At 33.7% G+C, this 20,195-nt stretch overlaps 1 protein-coding gene across 8 annotated transcripts in view; it reads right to left on the minus strand.

Moving 5' to 3' along the window:
- Positions 1–20,195, minus strand: part of EndoA (SH3 domain containing GRB2 like, endophilin-A) — a 334,762-nt gene that overhangs the window by 118,053 nt on the left and 196,514 nt on the right. For 7 of the 8 annotated variants that reach the window (XM_081733788.1, XM_081733787.1, XM_081733794.1 and 4 more), the window contains exons 6-7: positions 13,263–13,329; positions 5,179–5,279 (exon numbers count right to left, since the gene is read on the minus strand). In XM_081733788.1, the coding sequence (XP_081589914.1) occupies positions 5,179–5,279; positions 13,263–13,329 (168 nt within the window). The remainder of the gene's footprint in view (positions 1–5,178; positions 5,280–13,262; positions 13,330–20,195) is intronic. The other variant, XM_081733790.1, reaches the window with a different exon arrangement.

Genomic DNA, 20,195 nt, shown 5'->3' on the forward strand with positions numbered 1-20,195 from the left:
GGAAGTAGGCTCGAATCTTGCGAACGGTGTGAGATATTGAAAAAGTAATCGACAAGATCTCCCCTTTATGGTATCTCTTACCATTTTTTTATCAAGACGTCTTTCCATTACGTCTGTAAAGGGACATGTACAGATGTGAAGAATAACAAGATTCATGCTCATATGTGAATGATGCGCTGTGTAGAGAGCGCAGGTTCAACTAGTTATCAATAAAAACTTTTGAAGTTTGTGCCAAGCCAAAGTAATGCCTAATAAAATTATTGAAACTATAATTTTATATTAGGTATTAATTTGTTTGGCATGATAGATACTTCAAATATTTGTATTCATAATAGTTACATTTGAGTGCTTTTTAAAATTATTTTCTACTAGTAGCACTATTTAAAGTTGTTTTTTATTTATTTACTTACACATCTATAGGACAAACAAATTCGCAAAAAAGAATTCACAGAAAGGCTGTCATAAAAGATATATACATTAATACTGCCTCAACACATTTGCTGATAACGAAGGCTAATATGTGGAGTATATTTCTGTAGAGGTTATTAAGGTTCCCTTCGGTCAGACTAGTTTATTACCAGAAACTCAATATATGTATTCTTAAGGTTAAAAAAAATCATCAGACGTAAATGAACTTGGAAAAAAGGTATTCTAAAGTATAATGTACTATTAACAGCACACAAATAGTTATTAAGATCTGGAATCCTTAAAAAGAATTGTATTGCTGTTCCATCTTGTCTAAAAATTACTAGAAGATTATAACAATAAAATAATGGCATTAACACCACACAAAATTAGAGAAGTTTCTAAATGGTTATAAGAGCTATTACGTGGGTCATCAAAAACGTTTTGGTATGAAATACGAACGTCAAATGTGTGTAAAATAATCGTTACAGAAACTACTTACAATATACAATATTCAACATATTCGCCATACACATTTAAGCACTTATAACAAGATACCATTCGTAACAACTATATCGTCAGTGCATTGCATTGCCGCCAATCTTATCAATCATGCAAGGCTCATAGTGGTCTGGTCTCTTGTAAATAGCTGAAAAGTGACCAAAAGTACACGACAAAGTGACCGAAAGCACACGAAAAAGTCACCAAAATCTAATCATGACCCTTTTTTCCTTTGTCAATTTCTCCATCACCTCTCTCTCTTTGTTGTTTTGTTTCATCTTTTCTTCTTTACTTCTTTTTGAGCTTCCTCCTTTCTTAGGTTTTCTAAGTATGCTTTGTAGTTACAGTAAGCAGATTTAGCAGATGTAAGAAGTTCCTGAGTAAGTAGAACCAGTTCTAGCCTATTTCCGAATTTCTTCATCCCAGACATTATATTTATCTTAGCACTGAGAGTTCTGAAAGCAATGTAATATTAAAATTCATCACCTACTCTTAAGAAGAACACGCAAGAAGCATAACACAGGACGAACATGATGAACCACACAACCACACACACACAACGTTGAGCGGAGCGTTAACCATTACGAGAGAAAACTAAAAGACTATTATGATAGAAGAAAGAATAGACACAGAAGGGTTCTCAACCCCACCGTGAGAGCTTAAGCATCCACCAACCATCCACTGTGCTTTAGAAAGAATGAAAGCTGAAGTGAGAATAAAGCTGACTGTTTCACATGTGGCAGCAAGTACGGAAGAGTAATGAGTAACAAGTTTCTGCCTTTTTCCATTTATTTTTTATATTTTTCTTAGGAAACTGCCAATGCAAAACATAAATCACACGAAAAAGTCACTTTACCTACTAAAAAAGTAACTTTTAGTGGAAAATTTATAAAGAAGTAACTTTTAGTCACCAACTTGAAAAAAGTAACTTTTAGTTAAAAAAGTGACTCGCTACTGATCATGTATAAAAGCTTTTTTGAGTTCGTCAAAAGTATAAAAGTGCTTTCCGAAAAAAGGAACATTTGATTGTAGCGCGAAGTATACTCTGTCTACGATTCATGTTTCAGCCAAGCTCGGTACAGATCCTGGTAACTGTGAAGTGCGGAATATGATAGTTTGACTGTCACCCGTTCCAGAAGCTGAAAGCTCTGCGTGAAGAGCACTCTCTCCTGCTAGTAACTCGAAGATGCCTTAAACATATTGGCGGAAACAGAGTACAAAGAAGCCGTAGAAAAACTGGTATCACATTGTAATATGTGCTTGAAAACATATGGCGAATGTGTCAAGAAGTAGAGTAAGGATGTGGTTTCTGTGTTTTACACCAAAGCCTTTTTGTTTGTTAGGTGTTAAGAGTACAAATGTTTCGTAATGGAGAGCAATACGCATGTAAAAGGAAAACAAAGATGAAAAAAAAAAAAAATCAAAGTAGGTATATTACCAGAAATTTTAATCGACTAACACTATAATCGAACATCTCTTGGTGATTATTAAAAGATAACAATGCTCGATGGAAGTAACTACAGCAAAAGCAAGTGGTTACTTTCCCATTTATAATCTATCGTTACAATCTTTGTGATACCCTTTTCTTTCTAACAATTGATCATAACTGGAACACTCGATTTCAACTATGAGGTAAAGTTCTTTGCTAAAGAATTAGTCATATTACATTTTTGCTCAGGCAGTTACTGAGTTATGTCCTTTGAGAGGCGACTATATTAACTTCATTTTATTTTTTGCTACTTTCTCCTATTGATAAAACTTCTGATTTGGGGAGATACTATTCTGACAATTTACTCCTGGAGAGTCTGCTAGGGAAATAAAATATAGTAAGTTTCTGCCTATTATTCTTATATTGAGGGGGTAGTAACTCGATTCATACGAGCCATATTGGTAAATATTTAACATTAAAGTTTCGTTACAATTTTTCTTCTTATATTTTTTCTATAATAAACATAAAAAGTTTTGTAGGGCATGTAGTTTCTCTCAATGACACATTCCATTAGTATTTGGTAGCTCTGTTAGTATCCAAGATAGCAACTGCATGGACTACATTTAAATCCTTTTTTTTTTTTTTCTCTTAATGTAATCATCACCCTAAATCAAGAATCAGAAGTTAAACTGACATACATATCAATGCACATAGGAACAGAGCTACATTTTAATAAAGTACTTAAATTTTCAATACGAGGCAGATTTATGTAATGAAATACAAGATGTACTCATAAAATAATAAAATGTTTACAAAAACAGCTAACTCCCTTAACAATGTTACCCTAATATGGCAGCACAAAAACAGCTACTTCGCTTAACAATGTTTCCGTAGTATAGCACTAAAAAGACCTTTGTCTACGCTTTCTATTAGTACCTATTTAAACCGGTTTGATGCAGTTTGTATCTTGATAAGTGTGCGACAAATGCATGTAGTGTGAAGTCGTCGCACGAAATTGTTGAACGTCATGTTTCATTGCCCGCCCTGAGGTACTATAGAAAGTTGTTATCCGTTAATGCAGTAGGCACTAAATTTTTACAGTAAGCTTTCCTATTGGCTTTTTACTGCTCGTCAAAAATGAAAGGCATTTTGTGACACAAGTAGACATTTTCCTCATTTTCAGGTTCTTGGTTATAATTAACCAAAACCTTTCTTTCTTTATCTAAAGCATAGTTATCAGTTGCTGCGTGGTTGTGTCTATTAGCTGTCACCAGTGAACAAAATTTCTCCATATTTTCGTCATTCCTTGACGTTTAAGAGTATACTGACCTTGAATCATCCTCAACATTTTCGCATTCATATTTGTAACAGTTGTACTATTGATGTACCTGGATTCTTGATAATGTTGTATCACCCCAGACAACACGTACGTGTACGGCACATGTGCATTATCCATGCATAAGCCGCACATGTGCATTTGCGTGGATGATGCACACGTACTGACGTACATAACCCCATAACTTTTAATTTGTACGAAAATGAGTATAATTTCAAGGGCAGATACGTAACTTATTTGCATTTCATACTTTAAACCATCCTCAGACGCTCCCAGAGAAAAATACAGAATGCACTACTGTATATACTTCTGCCTATCTTGCTGATGCTGATTTATTGAGCTTAAATGATAGTTTTTAGCTTTATTTATGGAGAAAGTGCCCCATGTGCAATGTGCCGCTAACTACCATCGGCCCGCTGTCGCCTTTTGGCGGATAGCCGCCGAAGTGAAGGAAAAATGACGGTTCGAAGCGGGAATCCACCGAAGCGGCTGCCTCAACAGGTGGCAGCAAAGTACTGATGTAACTACTGCCAGACAGTTCATAGGTTTACAAAATTATTTTCGTGACCGATTACAGCAGAAAATGTTGCGTTATTTGTTACTGGGCAAACATGTCAAATATACTACCTAAAGCTTTGCTCCTTGCAAATAATAACTCCAAAAGTAAAATTCTCACTGACAATTATTAGTTACTTCTGATATACTTGGAAGGTGGTCTTTAGTAATACACATGGTGTTACAGCGTAAGGCACCAAATATATAAACTCTTTTTTTTTTTTCGTTGGATCTGGAATATGCTTTTACATTACCTCTGCACTACGAGGAAATCACCTGTGTTCTGCATGTAAGTCATCTGAGTACTGCGTGTAAATCATCTCTGTCCTACATGTAAATCACCTCTGTCCTACATGTAAATTACCTGTGCACTACATTTAAATCGAATACGTGCTACGTGTAAATCACCTGTGCGGTAGGTGTAGATCAATTGTGCAGGACGTGTGCATTGCACATGTACTGCGCACGTGAAGATGTTGAATAGGACCTGTGACGCATATGTGCATTTATACAGGTGATGCACATGTTGCATCCGTGCAATTGTAAATGTACTATACGGGTACTGTACGTGCATTGTGCTGTTTGAGACCAAACAATCTATGTAAAAACCATGTGCAATGTTTCGGTAAAAATTTTATCCCATTTCTAACAAAACTTTAGATTAAAATCTTGCTCTATTATATTTTGATGCGCGTGTTTTATACGACGACTTCATACTATATGCATCTGCCACACGCTTACCCAGAAAGAAACTGTATCAAACCAGTTTAACAGGCACTAATATGAAACTCAAACAAAAGCCCTTCGAATGTTGTCATACCATAGTAATACTTTTAAAGGAATTGACTGTTTCTGTAGAAAGTCGATTAGTTTATTGGCGCACCTGTATATCACTAAGTGAATGGGAAAGCATTTTTATAAAGTTGCCTACTTGTACCATATTCATACTTACATCGTTCTCCAGTAAGTTGAACATTCCCATTTGGGCAAGATGGAGAGATTCTGCAAATTTGTCCTCGGACAGTTTGACTTCATCATCTGTAATGTGAGAGCCTGTAAACAGGAGTAAGAACAGTACCATGACTACAGGCATTCACATGCAAAGCGGTGCTTCAGTGGCTGATGAGGCTTACACACGCTGCTCTATTGAATGCGGAAATTCAGAAACACAAGACCATATCAATACAATACCTACATTTTCAGTACACTAGAAAAGTAAGCAGTCAAAATATGTGGTAGAAAAAGTCACTTATGAACTTTTATGAATACATACGAAAATCATCATAAATTTATGTGCAGTTTCACTATTAAACTAAAGAGCTGAGTTATTTAGGAATATCAAGGGTAGATAAACTCTTGTATTCCATATTTTTATATTTTGATTACTAATTCTATATAATTCAATTCAGTTTATTTATTGCAATGCATGGATAAGCAATCTGCAGCACTTTTGGAATAGCACATGCAAAATATGAAAGGATGGTCAAGTAGCTGTTAAAATAAGAGATATATATATGCATATACTAAATTTCAAGATTTCTCTTGAAATCACATAACTTATTATAATAAATACAAATACATAATCAACAGTCAAGTATGGGGAGTTACTATTTTTTTCTTTGAGTTCTTTATTCCATTTTTGTGTATCGTAATATCCTACCTTGGCATATGAGCAGAATGTTCAAAAAATACACATCTCTTTTTTAAATAATAATAATAAAGATTATTTCAGGTGTAATCTCTATAGGTTAAAACATTCCAAAGCAAGCATGCAATATTTTATTAAATGTAACGAATAATTCCAATACAACAGTAATAACAGAACTAATAGTTAATCTTGATTTGATAACAGTCATATTTTATATATTATATATATATATATATATATATATATATATATATATATATATATATATATATATATATATATATTAACATTTTATTGATATATGTTAACATGTGTATATATTACACATTCTCGTTGTTTTATATTTTAATCTGACTACTACTCTGCAACTTAATGTAAAATATAATGGAAGACAACTCATAGTTCTCAATTTCATCGTAAAAAAAATATAATAAATATTTATTAAATATTAAATATAATATATTAAATTATGTATGTTTTATAAACAGAACTAATTACTCCAATAAGAGTTCCATCACTTTATTAGCTTCCACTTCAATGAATCTTGCCTCTTTCAAGTTTCTGACCATCTTTCTAACTTCTTGGCCTCGCACATAGTTCTGTGACTATCTATGAAGCTTATGAGGTGATAGGGGACTGAGTTATGTGTAAGGAGAGAAAAGAAAAAGTGATAGAATTGTTAACAAAATAAAACTATATAAAAAAAAGTCTACATGAAGACGGTAAAATACAGGTCATGAAAGGTTTACCAAATATCCAACAGGAGAAAGTTAAACTGAGACCAGTGTTGGATTGCAGACGCAAGATATGTGAACCACTGGAATATGATATAATAAAAGTAAATAAACAAATAAAATGGCGGAGTTGATAAGGGGCAACAAGAGAGTGAAAGTGTAAAGGACTCGATGAGTTAGAAAGGAATTTGGAAGAAGTAAGGCAGATAAAAGCAGAAGCCATTATGTTTAGTGTAGATGTGAAAGCCATGTTTCCAAGTTTAAGAACAAAGAAATAGTATGCGTTACAAAGGAACATGACAGGAGGTAGGAGAATTGAAAGAGGCCTTCAGGACTATGTGGGAGAACAGTTACTGTATAAGCAATAAATTAGTTAGAAAGTTAGTTAGAATTAAGATTGAAAGGAAGTGGCAAGTTAGTGATATTCAACAGATATATATTGATGACTGCATTAAGATATGGAAGGAGTAAGTTTGTGAGAAAAAAAAAAAACTGGAGAAAGAGAAAATGGCACTGGAGTTGGAAGTGGAGAAGAACGAAGCCATAGTATCCGTGGATATGAAGATAAAGAAAAAAGAAGAAAAGATACACATGGAATAGTACCAAAAAAGTTATGCGTCTGGGAACTCGTGACATATTAATGTGATGTGGATTACTCGACAAGAAGTACTTCGTAGAAAGAATTTTGCGCACGCATATTCAAAAAGGAAACGTAGAGATGGTTGTAGAGGCTTTCCATAAGATTAGAGAAAAAGAGATATGATAAAAAGTTAAAATACAGGAAGAGAAACAGGTTAAAAAGAAAAGAAAGATTGAAAGGAGAACAAAGTGAAAAAGAAGATGCTGTGGATAATAGAGAGTATTGCTAAGAGAGTGGAAAGAGGGTGGAAGGATTCTCAACATACAGAAAAGGAAACAAGAGGTTTCTGAAGGTCCTAAGAGAGAAGGGGAAAAAAGAAGAGGAGAAAGACGGAGAAAAAAGGAGAGATATACAAGACAGTGCAATGAGTGTGGTATGTTTTATATTGGCGAAACGGGAAAGAAATTAGAAGACCGAAGAAACAACACAAGCACGACATTACGTTAGAGACAGAAATGTAAACTACAAACACATCAGAGACAAGGACATTCAATTAACTGGACCGAAGTAAAAGTAGTAAGCTAAAAGGATAGAAAGGTGGCCAGGAAACGGAAAGAGACAAGATTTATTGAAATAAAAGACGGTTATAAAGTGATGAACTCAGAGGGATGCATGTTGATAAAGAAGCTTAAGATATAAAACTTTGAAGTTAAGATATACAGTTTGTCTCAATAAAAATTGTATATTTTGTATAGATAGAAGTTTGTTTTTGGTAATGTACACGTGTCTGTAATCAAAACAACAAGAAAAGGTGTCCACTTTCGGATTGCTTGGACTGTAATAAGATTGGCTGGTGATAATCAATCAAAAAGAGGATATTTCAGCTGTCTTGCGCATTAAATCTCTTACAGCTCATGTAATTTATAGTGTCTGTTGAAGCCAAATTGGATAATTAGACAAGAATTTACACGTTATTTGTTTTTAAATAAAATGAATTGTTTTGCTCAGCGAATAGTTTAATAAAATTTAGGTTAGATACTAGTATATCAGATCATATTTTGACATCACTAGTATGTTGTTTGCCGCTACTTAAGAAGCTTCCTTGAACTCAGTTCTTAATTAATTTCACCATTAGACAGGAATTACCTGTTTCAATCTTTCAGTTATTTATACCCTTCTTTTACCTCTCCAAAGTTTCTTCTTAATATGTGCTAACTAATTTCTTTCTATTCATTAATTATTATTTTATTCTCTACTATTATCAATACTGCCTGTTTGTTTACTTTTCTACAGTTTTTTTTTATTATTATTATTTTCTCTGTAGCCACATTGGGGAAACTCGCTCTCATCTTTGCCAGAGTAGTAATTGCGGTACCCTATCGAGTTTGTGGTTATCCTCATTCAGGGGCCCATGCACCATAGCGTTAGTGCGAATTAGTCAGAGGTATTTTGGCCCGGGCTTTGCGTCACCTATTGAAATTTTGCTTATGCTTATTCAAGGGCCATAGACCGGGGGATGCATGGGACCACCCAGGGGCACATAGGATTACCTTGATCTACCTGTTTTTCACTTATCCTGTTATTTTTGATGAGATCTCATTATCTTATATGGTTATATAAGGTAATAAGATCTCATCAAAGGTAGCAGGATAAGTAAAAAAAAAAAAAAAAAAAAAAAAAAAAAAAAAAAAAAAAAAAAAAACCTTCCAAAATTTATATTTTTGATAATTTTATACTCATCAAAGGAAAGGAGGTCCTATACATCCCCCGGTCCATGGCCTCACAGTAAGCATAAGCAAAATTTCAATGGGTAACGCAAAGCCCGGGCCAAAATACCTCTGACTCATTCGCATTAACGCTATGATGCATGGGCTCCCAAATGGAGATAACCAAAAGTGCGATAGAGTACGGCAATTACTACTGCCATTATCTCTAACTCGTATTTTACATCTTTAAGAACTGTAATACTTCGATACTGAAAACTTGTCACTTATTCTCTTTCTTTCTTCCAACCTAATTTTCACATCTCCTTTCCTCTCATCCGTCATTGTCTTTCGCTTTTCTAGAATTTAGTTTCATTCCGTATTTTTCAAAACCCTTCCGAAATGTTTTAACATCATGTTCATTTTCCATCGAGACTCTACAATATTATTCGTGTTAATTTATTCATTTAATGATGTTAATATACAACATTGAAAAAAAAAAAAAATGATGTTTCCATCATATCAGTGGAAAAATCAAAAATTCTGTTTATGTTGTTTCAATTATGTAACCTATCGCTTCAGTTCATCGTTGATCAAGCTGGCTTCACGAAAATTGCGTCTGTTTACAGAAGATAGAGAATTTCTTCAACTTAAATGAAAGCAAAATTCAGAAATTGAATGAGAGCTTTGCAGATGATTAATATGACTGTCTTTACCATCGTCACTTAATGTCGTGGTCTGACATTAAATTTTGGGTATCACCTTCAAACTTCTATTCTCAATGAGAATGCACAGGTAGATGCTTACGATTACACCAAGAAGGTCTAAAAATAGATGAGCTGGAAAGTGTCGATTCAGGAGTGCTCAAGTATGTTTTACTTTAATATTTGTACTAGAGAAAGGTGTAACTTATTTGTTTTGAAATATCGTCTTGTTTTCCATGTTTTTCTTAGAAATCCTTCTTTGTTCCAAATGTATTGTTTATACTTTTTGGTTGCTACATTTGCAGTTTCTCTTTTACAAAAGTACTGAAAGTTGTAATTTCTTGAAAATTTCCCTTTATTCTATTTCTTGTGTTCATCACACTCCCTCTCTATGAGTGATTACTACACGTTGTCAATCACCCATGACTTTCTTTGACTTTTTTATTACTTGTGCCACTAACACTACACTGTAGCATAACACTACACTTTACAATTTTCTCTTCATTGCTTACTTATAGTTTTACTTTGCATTTCTGTATGTGAAGTATTACTTTCTAGGTTTTTATGTCACCGTTGTTCCCCGTCGCAAAGAGTGTACAGTGAAAACACTTATATTCGTATACTTCACTTCACAATTTCGTAGCAGCATTACAGTTATAGAATCACGTAAGATGCCATGGAACAAAAATTTGACTTTTTGTTACATTCAGTTATACGAATTTTAAAACCTAGGATTGCATAGAGAATAACATTTAAAATTACGCCATGTCTCAAACAGATCCCATACATATCACTGTGAAAATTCATCTGTAATGCGATAACTGGTCACACTATTTTATAGATACTAGAAAATTTGCAACGTGTGCCATTTCTTCGTATTGCTCAACGAGACTCTTTTCGGATTTTTCCTATCTGTTTGTCACTAGATAAATATTCATTTTTATCCAGCTCCTGTATTTTAATGAAATTACAACTGAAAATTTTAAGAGGTAATTCACACTGCATTTAAGGAAAGAACGCATTTATTAAGATTTAGTAAATGGAAATATCTTCTTTTTATTTATTTATTTATCTATTTATTTTTACTTTCAGTGATGAAGTATCAAAAGAATATAGCAATTTGTAAAACCGTTAATTCTTCCATGTTGTTTCTCTTAATGGCATATCTTGCCACCCGGAAGATATTTTCGAGGAAAATAAAGAAAGATAAAACTACATAAAGAAAGATAAAACTACTAAAACATGAAAATGAAAGAACAAAAACTGAAATGAACTCAGTTCTGGATGCAGCATTGTTTTTGTTCATTGCCAATTCAAATATAGGCTGGGCGCACAACAGTTGCCATCCTACGTTATCAGATTATTTTCCTATCAATGGCCGAAGTAGGAGGATATTTTCTTTGAAAAGTAATTTCTCTATTTTCAAGAACGTTTTACTACTCGTCGTGTACATTACGTTTCTTTATTTATTTGTTGTTTCTTTTACTAAGAAAATGCTCATAAAACTTCTCTCTAAATTTCATTTTTGACTTCTGGTTCTCTGCGCAATAAATGGCAGAAAGACATTTTTGGTACAAGTAATGAATTCGTTCCTGACTTTCATGCTTTTATTTTGCCATATTAATAGTTATATATTTATTTGCAATTTCGAAAATTATTGCTGACGCAATTGGAAATACTCATAAGAAAAAACAATATATATATAAGTGTACGTGCCATTGACCACTGATGGAAAATTCCTGTCTGAGTTAATACTCCTTCATCAGAAAGTAAGTTTTTCATGCAAATTTTTAGGTGTTTCTGCATGGCTTTGGAAATTAATCCATTATATGCTAATGTTCTGTTGATTTTTTATGACTAAAATCAAACATCTTTTCGCATCTTATCAATATTTATCAGAAAGAATCTCTTAGACAAACTTATTTTACTGAGCGGAAAGTACATTTTTAACTACCTGTAAGATTATTATTATTACTTATTTTTTAATATTAATATTAAGACTTAAGTTAAAAATTCTACACATTCAATTTGCATTTCATCTACGAATAAGATACATCAACTCAAATTTCGTGCAGAAGTTATTCATTACTATACTATTTTAGATCATAATATATGGCATCAAAGCATGCTATGTAAGTTAATCTACTTAGTATTTATATTTGTCTACTCCTCGTTGAGTTTGCAATATTATTTATTTTAATAAAACATTACAAATAACTAAGTACTTGAGATCATTCAATACAAGCATACATGCTAGAAGCAGTAGTATCCTATACTTTAAAATATTATGCAATACTTCTAATACAATGTTTTCTATCGTATTCTAGCTACTGACTATTTGTCAAATACTGGTATTACGAAATAATCTATTCTTTAGCATCACGATTGATCTTTAAACTCAATATCACATATAAATCTACATAAGACTGACTAAATATGGATTATTTATTATTCCATACAAATTTACAAATTTATTAGCACGAGAAAGAAACAAACCGAAACCAGAAACAAAATGAATATACTATTCTTCCATACGTTATACATACATCTTAAAGCAACAAGGAACATTTATAAATGTGTGAACATCAGCTGAAGATAAAAGATAAGTAAAACTAACTGGAAGTTTCAAACCTATAACAAAGGACATGAAGGCCAGTCGTTCAATTTTGATAGCAACGTTAAGAGTAACGGATTTTAACAATATAAAATAGAAAGTTCCATCAATGATCACACATTTCAAACGTCACTCTACCCTTTCCTTATCAGAAAACTAATCGTGAATCAACAAAAAGAAAACGTCAGGTACACTGAGTTTTTAACCTACACCATGACCCTCTCACTAGAACTGGAACTAAAACTTTCACACGTGATGAAGAGCAACTGCAGTTAACTTTGCAGTTCAATTTACAAAGAAATGCATAAAAATATATTGACATTCTTATGAAGGAAAATATTAACAGGATTTTTGTTTGTTTGTTTGTTTGTTTATTGCGAACAGCACACTGTATGGGTAAAATAACCGTGAAATCAAATATCTAAATACGTGTTTTAAAAGCAAAAATAACAAATGAAGTTTATACTTTGAACTGTTACTGATAAAGTAAAATCTACTTATTTCGTTTCATAAAAAACTGACTTCATATTTTAGAATATTTAATCTAGTTATAAACCCGTGATGGGATTTGGAACATAATGTTGAGAAGTCATTATGAATTAGTAACTGGAAAGAGATCCTAAATTCTTGTTTGAATACACAACAAAATAGGAGATAAAGAAGAAACTAGCCTCTCATATAAACCACGAATCTAAACACACAATACATTATGATAACACTAAAACACGAAGAACAATTTTCCTGTATCTGAATATGTCAATCTAAAAGCGTAAGAAAAAGTAAGAGACGTAAGAAGACAAGAAAAATAAAATTTCTTAATCAAAAGTATATTTAAAAAATACGTATTAAATTATGATTGTGATTAGATTGTCACAACCTAGACAAGCAAATTTTCCCTTCGAATATTTCTCTACATAAATGATATTCTAACCTTACACACTACAATTCATTCATATTTGCTCAAGAACTATACGTCTAAAAGCTATATGAAGATCGATTCAAAATCCATTTTAGAAAGTAATTTAATTACACAATATGCGGAAAATACTATACCCTTCGCCTGTCTTCGTTTTTTGCAGTCATAATCTAGTCTTCTTCCTTGCAGTTTCTTTCGATGATGCTACGAAATAAACAGAAATATATATATATATATAATATTTGTAAGCTCTTCAGTACACTAGTATATACAGGGTGGGTGAAGAGTCACTAGGTATTAACTTACAAATTCTGTAATATTGATTCTTATTAGAAGAACAAGCCCATGTCGTTCGTTATATAAAAAACAAAAGAATACGTTAAATCTCAGCATAGGCACATGTGTTGTTAACCAGCTTCCTTAATACAATTGGCACTTCTCTTAAGGAAATCAATTGGGATGTTGGCAATAACTTCTTGAATCCGTGCCTCCAATTCCTCCACTGTGCGAGGTTTGGACTTGTACACTCCCTTCTTAATGTAACAACAACAACAACAACAACAACAAAAAATCAAATAAGAATTGGACTTCTTGCTGGCCATTCTTGAGGTCCACGCTGTCCAATTCAAAGCTTAGGAAACTTCTGGTTCAACTACTCGCGAACAATTATTACAAAGTGAGGTGGTGCACCACCTTGCATGATAATGAGGTTATCAATGTTTACCCATTCTGATAGTGTAGGTCACGTATTGAAGCAACTGAAGGTAGAGGTCGGTGTTCACGGTAGCACGCAGAAGATGCGGGTCAATGAGTCTTGTCGCTGTCATTCCGCACCACACAGCCACTTTGGAACGAGTTTGCATCTTTTCCAACAGTTATTTGAGGATCACTATTACGTAATGCACAGTAATGGCAGTTACGGCGATTGACAAAACCCCCAACATAAAATATGGCCTCGTCATTTCACAAGATGTTTCCAAATAGTTGTGCCCAATTTTCACATGCCAAGCCAACGTTAATTCCCTGAGTTCCATCCTTTGGTCACAATCCTCAGTTTTCAACCCTTGTGCATAATGGAGTTTCCGTGGGCGATAATCCAATTCTTCCGTGGGTGGTTCGTGTTTGTTTACATTGCGTGTATTGCCTCCAGTGTTCAACAATTGAACTAAGAAAAACAGCCAATATGAAACCTTAATAAATATTTTATATTATGGCACTGTTTTCAACATGAAATCAGTAATAATATAATTTTTGTAGAATATTAAAAATACCTAGTTCTTTTTCTCCCACCCAGCATATATTAAACATTAAACACAGTAGGAAAAGAACTAAGAAGCAAAAAAATTGAAGAGGGAGTAACTGAGAAGTCAGGTCTGGTACACTTCAATTCACAAACCTACAAACCCTTTCAGAAATTAAGTCCAGGGTGTCTACTAAAATTCCAAAATGAAATTTCGTGACTTTTTCGTGACCTTTTCTTTACCAAACCATAAAATTTCGTAACATTCAAAAACTAAGAACAACAACTATATTCTTTAGCACTTATCTTTATCTTATCTCTACTTTCAAAGGCTGTACTCTGGAGTGATAAAAATTCGGTGTCTTCTCACATCACTTTCAGTATGTTCACTGTATACAGTATAGTCTGTTCTGTTCGGTTACTAACCAACAGCGAACACTCACAAATCCACTAATCTTAAAATTACATATCTAAATACACATGATGTACCTATATTAACAAATCATTAGCAATCCTTTAAAAAATGTCACACTGATTGTAAACAGTTGTACTGATGGATTCTATCTCTCTTTTAGGTTGGCTAATATTATTTTACCCTTTTTTGAGCTTTTCGATTTCCTTCTTAAGTACTTCAACTTCCTGTTCGATCTGTTGTAACAATCTCCTTTTCTTCGCCTTCAACTCTTTAAAGTATTCTGCTTCAATCTGAATTTTCTTTAGTTGTTCGTGTTCCTCATCTCGCTTTTGATTCACCTTCAAAGTTTCAATTTCTTTTCAACGATGCATTTCTCACAACCATGACCATAGATCTTATTCCGATACCTTATATCAATGGTTCTCAAAGTGGGGTACGCGGACCCCTGGGGGTCCGTGGGACGTAGTCACGGGGTCCGCGACGCCTAAAAATTGAAATGTGTAATAATAAAATGGAACTCACAGCTGTTATACAAGAAGTATTTTTTTTTTTCAGTTACTAAAACGAAAGTAATTAGAAATTATACAACGTTTCTAAATTTAAATGTTTTCCTACTTTACTAAATTTTTGACCTGTGAGTGTGAAGAGTTGTCTAAAAAGGCATTGCAACATTTGATGCCTTTCCTTACCACTTACTTATGTGAACAGTCCTTTTCTGCTTTTTGTAGTATTAAAACCTGAATGCGAAATAGTCTTAATGTAGAATCGGACTTAAAATTAATGGTGACAAAACTTATTCCGGATTTCAATGCAATTATGAAAAAATAAAGAATTTCATTCCTCATATTAGTGATCTCACATTTGAGAACATTGTTTATCAAGTGAATTTCCTTAAAAAAAAAAAAAAATGATTTTCAGTATATTTCGTTCACTAGGAAACAATCATGTATCTTTAGAATAATTGCTCACTGTAATATTTTTCTTGATCTTTTTCTTGTCAGTGGTAATTCTAATCAGTATAGTTTTTAATATCATGTGAAATTTCAGATAGCATTCCACAGGGGTCTGCGGATCACTTTCCGAATGCACAGGGGGTCCACGTTATCGGAAAGTTTGAGAACCACTGCCTTAGATAAGCCTTTAATGGATAATACAGCGCAATATACGGAACGTTGGGACATCAAAGAATGCTTAGAATGGTTCTCCACTAAATACTCTTTGTTAACAGAAAATCCTCTTTCTACAGCACTATCTCCATGGAACATTGTAAGTATACGTTTAGAAAATTCTACAAGTTTTTCATCATAATTGAACATTTTCATAAGAAGTATATCTAACCTGTCTTTCTTCTAATTAAACAACTTACATATTTCTTGAATATATCGTTTTTCACACGGTGATATACAGTGCAGCCCACTGAAACGAATTTCAAGGGACCAACACAATGAGTTCTTTATATCCGAACTTCGTTATAAACAAACTCATGCATTTTTCCGACTTATGGAAAATACAAAGTATTAGATAACAAGCAGATACGTTTAAAACAGAATATACAACAGTATAACATTACATCTGAAGATAATTTTATTAATTTGATTGTTATCTAGCCTATCCTACATGTTGCAGTTCTTCCTACCTGTTCAATCACGTTTGAAGAAGTCTGTAATTTTCTTCTGAACCGTGTCTAATCCCGCTGTTCGTAGCACCGCCGCTTCCACTTTCTCAAATGCCCGAAATGCATTGTCCGGCAGCGTGTTGTTGTGTTCGAAAAGATAGTGTTGCAAGTTTTTCAAACTTTGGATCGCTTCTTTGGAACTCACGGGTTGTTTCACATTTTCTACTTCTCCCTCATCACCAGAATCTGCTTCATCTTCCTTCGCAGCTTCCCTCACACTTTCCACTATAGAATTATCACCATCGGGATCCTCAGTCACAAGCGCATCATCTGCAGCGACTAGACAAACGTAATTCCCTGTGTCGCTGTTTCCTGGAGTTCAATCCAAGTTTTAGGATCAACAGCCTCTTCCGCCGCATTTGTAGCAATGACATCAGGTTCATCACAAAGAAGATTTGCGTGGGAGGAGGAGGAGTGAGTCATGCCTGGTTTGCACAGCGACAACAGCTATGAAAACCAGTTCTGCGTTACCTGAGTTATCCACGAGCAGAAGAAAGGAAAACATGATTCCGTTCTGTAAACTTCGCTATAAGCGGTCTTTACGGAAAATATTGTTCGTAATACACGGTAATTTCTTCCATATTTTACATAGGCGGTGTGACGGGGATTTTATTTATGTTCGTAATATTCAATAATTCGCAATTTCCGAGTTCGTTATAAGTGGGCTACAGTGTAAAACTTTTCTTAATTTGCTCTGCTTCGTCGTAAGCTACATGACTTTTCGAGGCCAGTTCTTGTACAGCACTAGTAATACGAGAATCTCTCAAAGAACTATTTGTCACCACATACGCAGAAAGACATGATGATTCTCTCACCATAACCATGCGCAATAGTGATTTCTGATTAACTAATGGTGTAAAAACAAAGAAACGAGAAAATTTCTGCTATATATATATATATATATATATATATATATATATATATATATAAATTCCAAATTCTCGTATTCCTTTGCATGCTGCTGTTACATCACATCCACTGTTCTAACATTCAGAAGATTCACTGTCTTTGTCACGTCCAAAGCTGTCACTTACTTGGCTGTTTTAATAGGAAACATTAAATTCTTTTTCAAGAAGGATTATTAATACTGCGGAGCACAGAATACAGTTCGTCAAACATACATGAATGGTAAACGAGGCTTGTCCGATTGAAAATCTGTCAGATAGTGTTCTAGTTCTAATTCTACCGCTTACAGGAATAAAAGTTTCGCTTGTAGCTGGTCGTCTGCTAAAAACTTCTGTAGAACGTGGAAATTCTGTGTGATTGACATATTTCTTCAAGAAAGGCATAATCTCGATCGCTCTTCCAATTACCTTTGAATTTTCGATCCACCTAACGGAACACACTTTTAACGGGAATACATAAGAACCTGTAATACGCACAAAATATGTGCACGCCTATAGAGAACATCTCTGAAGTAGTAGTTATGTACTTCTATTAGTTAACTTTTCGCGGCAGCTGAATAAACTGGTTAGATGCGTTGGTGGTTTCGGCGATGCGATGCGATTTGCATCGCCACTGTTCATTGATGCCAGCTGAGGGACAATCTCAAGAGCGAATTTGGGTGCGATTAGACCGAATTTTCATGCATGAGATAGAAGCATGCTTTGCTTGCGATTTGGTAGCGTCTAAACCGACCATAGACATTTTTGGCTGTGAATTTTGACGGTTTATAGTTCAAAATTTTCCAGTCTCTACTTATACAGATAAAAAACTCGTGACCCCAAAACTAAATTTCGTTACTTTTTCGTGACTTTCATGACCGTTTTCTGGTTTCATGACTTTTTCGTGACATGCGTGACTTTCGTGACCGATAAACACCCTGCAGTCCAGAAAAGTGAGCCTAGATCCATCACAATTCCACAGATCTGTACAGAGGGATTTGCATTATCCCTCTGTCCTTTATATCGACACTTGCTGCAAGCAGTAGCTGAGCGTGGTAAGGCACTGAGTCTTCGTAAAGAACTTGTGAAACCTGAAGATTAAGGATTTGAAACTCGCCTGAATTTTTTAATTATTTATTTTTTAAACATGAAGATATTATGAAATAATTAAAAGTGTAATATTTGTTACACATGCAAATTTCAAATTTAATGCTTTGCTGTTAAAATTGGTGTTTATTTTCTATACTGCATTTTTTACTTTTAGTTTTAAAAAAATACTTATAGGACTTCTCGGTTTAAAATCTCTAGGATAATCAGTGACATTTCGATGGGTCCGAAATTAGACTTAAAAAAATGCAAATAAGCATGTAATTAGAAATATATGCCAAATTAATTTTCCATCTAACAAAATACATTTCTACTGGAAATATATTTGATAACCAATTACTCATACAACACTGACTGCTTAAAAACAAAATATTTAGTTAAAGTGCACTCACTGCAATGAAGGTAATTTTATTTTTTTACTCTGACGAATAGAGATATCCATAACTTACTGTACAACGAAGAGTTGTGCTCCCAGCTTTATGAAGTATTTCCATATCCTTTTCGTATATGATCATTCGATATGAATTTTAAAAATATTTGGTACTTTCCTAATGAAAAGAGGTACGACATTTCTACAAATAAAAATCAAGAGATCTCTGCTGTGGTGTAACGTGTGAATGAAAAGTTTGAGACAATCGTTAAGAATATGAACTGATCATCCGATATTCAGTCAATAATTATCAAGCTGCTGTCTTTTCGAAAAGAACGGCTACCAGAAAAAAGAATCCCATGTCTTTTAGGTTGAGATTTTCAACTTTCACTCAGTCTCTTGAAGAGAGGTAGAGGAAATGGAAAAACTCAAGAAAATTAAGTGGGGCATATACAGCATTAAACCATTCTAGTAAGCAACCTTATAGAATCGAAATGTTACTTGTCTGGGGTGGTCATATGTTAACAAACGGAACAATAAAATTCACTTTTTCGTAAATTGTAAATATTATATGTTATACGAAACAAGCTTTACTGTTTTGAAATAGCTTATTTCGGGCAGGGTGAGAACTAATAGGGGAAACACGCCCTACACCAAACGTGTCCTTTTGCTACTGTCATCATTAAGGAAATAAAACGTAAATATTCACACAAACAGTTATCGCGTTATTACATATTTAACAAATCTAACTCTAGAAAAAGTGGCTATAAGAGTGGGCTCTGAGTCTTCCGTTCAGTATTATAACGTAGAGCTGGACAGTCATACTCACATTACTATTATTTCCACACATGTTACTACAATTGTAATTATATCCATTATAATAAGGTTCGAGATGTAGATATGGAGAAGGATGGAGAAATCAGCTGGAAAGAGAAAATAAGAAATAAAGAAATTCTAAGAATGAATGAAGAAATAAGAATACTGAAGTGACACCAAAAAGTAAAAGAAATTGGTTAGGACACTGTCTAAGAATGAATTGTCTTATAAGAAATACCTTGGAAAGATTAGTTGCTGGAAGGAGCAAGAGGAGAAGAAGGAGGTGTCAACTCCTGGATGATATGAATGTCAAAAATTCGGATGCAGTAACAAAACAAAAGCTGAGAATTGAAATGAATGGAGAAAGATTCGTTTGCTGTAAGGACCTGTCAATGTGGCAGAACACTAACGATAGTAAGGTTATAGTCATGCTCATAACAAAATACGTAAGATTTGTCGTCTTCATCACGATACATAGAAACGGTCTTTCTTTGCGTGAAAGAATTATGATTATTTATGCGTTATATTGGTATTTGAAGAAAATATAATACAAATATAGTAAA

The sequence above is a fragment of the Thermobia domestica genome, chromosome 12 (assembly GCF_964235325.1).
Source record: "Thermobia domestica chromosome 12, izTheDome1.hap1.1, whole genome shotgun sequence".
NCBI classification, from domain to species: Eukaryota; Metazoa; Arthropoda; class Insecta; order Zygentoma; family Lepismatidae; genus Thermobia; species Thermobia domestica.